Below are 3,173 nucleotides of genomic sequence, written 5' to 3'. Positions count from 1 at the left end.
CTTTGACGAGCGGGAGAGAGATGCCCCCACATTTTCTTCAGGCCGCCTATACGCAGAGGAACGAGTCTTCAGGAAAACGGTGAGACACTCCCTGTTACATTTAAGAGAATGAATCTAATTTTGCGATGCTGCTTTTCTGCACAGAAGAAGGGATATCTGATTCATTGGAAAGGACGGTCAAAGTGGAAGTGCGCATACGAACCGAGATCCCACCTTAATAAACTATGTTTGGATGCACTACGGAACCCTCCACGGCCAATAGGTGACCGCCTGCAGGCTGCAAGAGACGAACTTCTCGTGTGTCACCGGCAAAAACTTTGCTACACGCGAAATTCCAGTTCGGTCTGTTGACGATTCCTTTTGAACTGGACATTTACCGCTACGTGTTCAAAGGGAAAGGAACGCCAGTTGGAAGAGGATGGACACTACTCCAAGATCCGAACGACTTCGAGCGTCTGGAGCTTCCAACCGGCTGGGCGGTATTCGTAAGGTCATCTGGTGAATGAACGAACTTCATTTCCCTGTCCGTGTGAGACCAGTCTTCAGATTATCAGCACGGTGCGCGTTGGCCGACTGTGCATTCCCTCTGGAGAGGCTGCGCATGTACATAGAAAGAGGGGTGTTCCGAAAGAATTAAATTTGTTGCCATGGACGAGGGCAGGAATTTTCGTTCTGACATTGTGGGGGGAGCAGTTGTTCTTCGGGCGAAGCTGGAGGACTTTTTCTCCCTAATTGGGAGCAAAACCAATACAATGGCGAACATCTTGAAAACACATTCGCAGTTGGTAGAAAATAAAATGAACTTGCAAACACAATGTTCCTTAAAAAGTACGAGCCTCTGCTGCGTAAATACAGAAGACTAAAAGGAAGAAAGAAGTATAGCTTTGCTCAAACAGAAAGTAGCTTTTCGCTGCCCCTTGTAAAACAAGGTGTGCCGTCAAACACTAACACGGAATACAAGGGGACGAATGCAGAAGTTCAACAGTTGAAGTGCGCACTGGAACGTCTAGAAAATAAGAATAGACAGTTGCAATAGACGATTTCAGAAAATGCCGCATGGCGCCGCGTAGTGGCGTGGTGTGCGCAGCCTCGCAGAGCATCATGGGAGATGCACTCCGGGCGAACGAGCGGCTGTTTTGGTTTTCGCTTCGCCTTGGCAGTGTGTTTTCTTCGCTCTGTCTGAGCTTCCTTTGATTTGCTTCCTCTACCGGACGTACTGGACGAAAACAGCTGATCGAAGGTAGGTGAATGGTGCTCTTTCCTCTATCGTGATGGTACGTGTGTGACTAGCGGAAATTTTGTCTCCGACTGGTAGCTAAAGGGGAGTCGACAGAGGAAGCTAAGCCCCACGACGAGTGGGCTTCGCGCGGAAGCTCGCCACAAATAATTTGTGGGTTGTATGCTTCGCTCTTTGTATTTGCAATCCGTGGCTTGTAATGTCGGCATGAAGTTGACAAACGGGAGATTGGCTCGGGATAGTTTGACTTGTTTGTGGTTGTCCTGATTCGGTTCGAAAGGCGAACGAGTGACGTATATTCAGTACTTCGAAGACCACCTATCACGATGTCTTTCTGTTTTATTATTCCCTTTTTTGTCTGTTGCTGTACGAAGAAGTATTCCTCGGCGCGTGTTGTGCCCACTTTAACCGTAAAAAAATAACTTTTCGTTCTCCTCAGAGATGACATCGATCCCTTCGCGAGGGACGAGCCCGTGCGTTGTACCCAGCTGCAATCATCGTACTGCGTACAACAAAAAACTGTCGTGGCACTACTTTCCCAAGAAGGATCCCCTGCGCAAGCTCTGGATACAAGCCCTTATCCAGAACACTGTGCTACCGGAGTCATGGGAGCCTAAACCCAAACAAAGGATCTGCGGCGCAATGGTGCAAGCTGCACCTGAACATTCAAATGCAACAAATGGTACCAAGCCCAGGCAGCTCGAAGATGTAAATGCAAAGCTCACTGATGAATGTTCACGGCTACGAGAAGCAGTTTCGAGCCTTCATGAAAAGAATGCAGCGCTGCAGAACGTGAATGTAGGGTTGGCACAGGTAAATGACGACCTGCGTCAGAGGAACCAGAAGCTTGAGTGCCGTATCACTGAACTCGAAACAGCTGCTGAACTACAAGGCCATGAACTGGAAAAGCTCCATGCAACACTGGCCACAGCTGGTGAAAAGTTCTCCAAGGAACAGCAGGAGTTGAAGTCTTATGTTTGTGACTTGGAGATGAAACTAGAACGGAGCAGTTCCACTCAAAAGCTCAGTACCAGGTGCACCCCCGCCCGTGTTCTCTCCGACGATGAAAAGCTTCATTTTTACACTGGGTTTAATGGTCTGGAGCGCTTGAAAAGGTTTTGCAGCTTTGTTGAGGCAGGCTATGAAGACTACAAGAACGCTTGCACCGAGAGTCCATCAAACAGAGGTAGGAATCGGGTGTTTTCTGTGGAGGAGCAGCTCATCATTGTTCTCATCAGACTCAGGGTGGGACTACTGGAACGGGACCTGGCATCTAGATATGATGTCAGTTTAGCGTACATGAGTGAACTGTGCTCATTTTGGACTGAATTCTTGAGCAACTACTTGGAACAGACACCGATATGGCCTTTCAGAGAGACCGTGAATGACTTTATGCCGGAAGTATTCAAGGAATCATACCCAACAACTACAGTCATCTTGGACTGCACAGAACGCTTCATTGAGACCCCGAGTGACCTCCGGGTTCAAAGTGATACTACTCGTCATATAAGTCGCATAACACAGCAAAGGGTCTCATCGGTATTGCTCCAAATGGGTTTGTTACATTTGTAAGTGACTTGGCACCTGGGAGGATCTCAGATAAGGCTCTGGTTAAACAGAGTGGACTGTATCAATTACTTGAACCAGGCGACAGTGTTATGGCGGACCGGATTATGGCGGATTTCTTATTGTTGAGGACCTTGCTGCACTCAATGTTGGCTTAAATATTCCCCCATTCTTAAATGGTGCTCCACAGCTGACCCTGGAAGATGAAATAACAACACGAAGGATCGCTAGAGTTCGCATTCATGTAGAACGTGTTATTCGAAATGTGAAAACGTTTAGAATTTTGAAGTACGTTTTTTGTAACTCAATGTCAGGGTCGCTCAATTTTGTTTGGAAGACTTGTGCATTGTTGTGCAACTTCTTAGATGAA

General features: G+C 47.4%; 1 protein-coding gene across 1 annotated transcript; it reads left to right on the top strand.

Moving 5' to 3' along the window:
• The first annotated feature begins 1,678 nt into the window (after window positions 1–1,678).
• Window positions 1,679–2,809, top strand: LOC135385399 (uncharacterized). Its single transcript, XM_064614695.1, has one exon. The coding sequence runs from the start codon at window positions 1,679–1,681 to the stop codon at window positions 2,807–2,809; it is 1,131 nt and encodes a 376-aa protein (XP_064470765.1).
• Window positions 2,810–3,173: the final 364 nt, after the last annotated feature.

This window comes from Ornithodoros turicata, chromosome 1 (assembly GCF_037126465.1).
Source record: "Ornithodoros turicata isolate Travis chromosome 1, ASM3712646v1, whole genome shotgun sequence".
Taxonomy (NCBI): Eukaryota; Metazoa; Arthropoda; class Arachnida; order Ixodida; family Argasidae; genus Ornithodoros; species Ornithodoros turicata.
The sequence above is the reverse complement of the archived record's forward strand: the minus strand, read 5'-3'. Positions and strand labels throughout refer to the sequence as shown.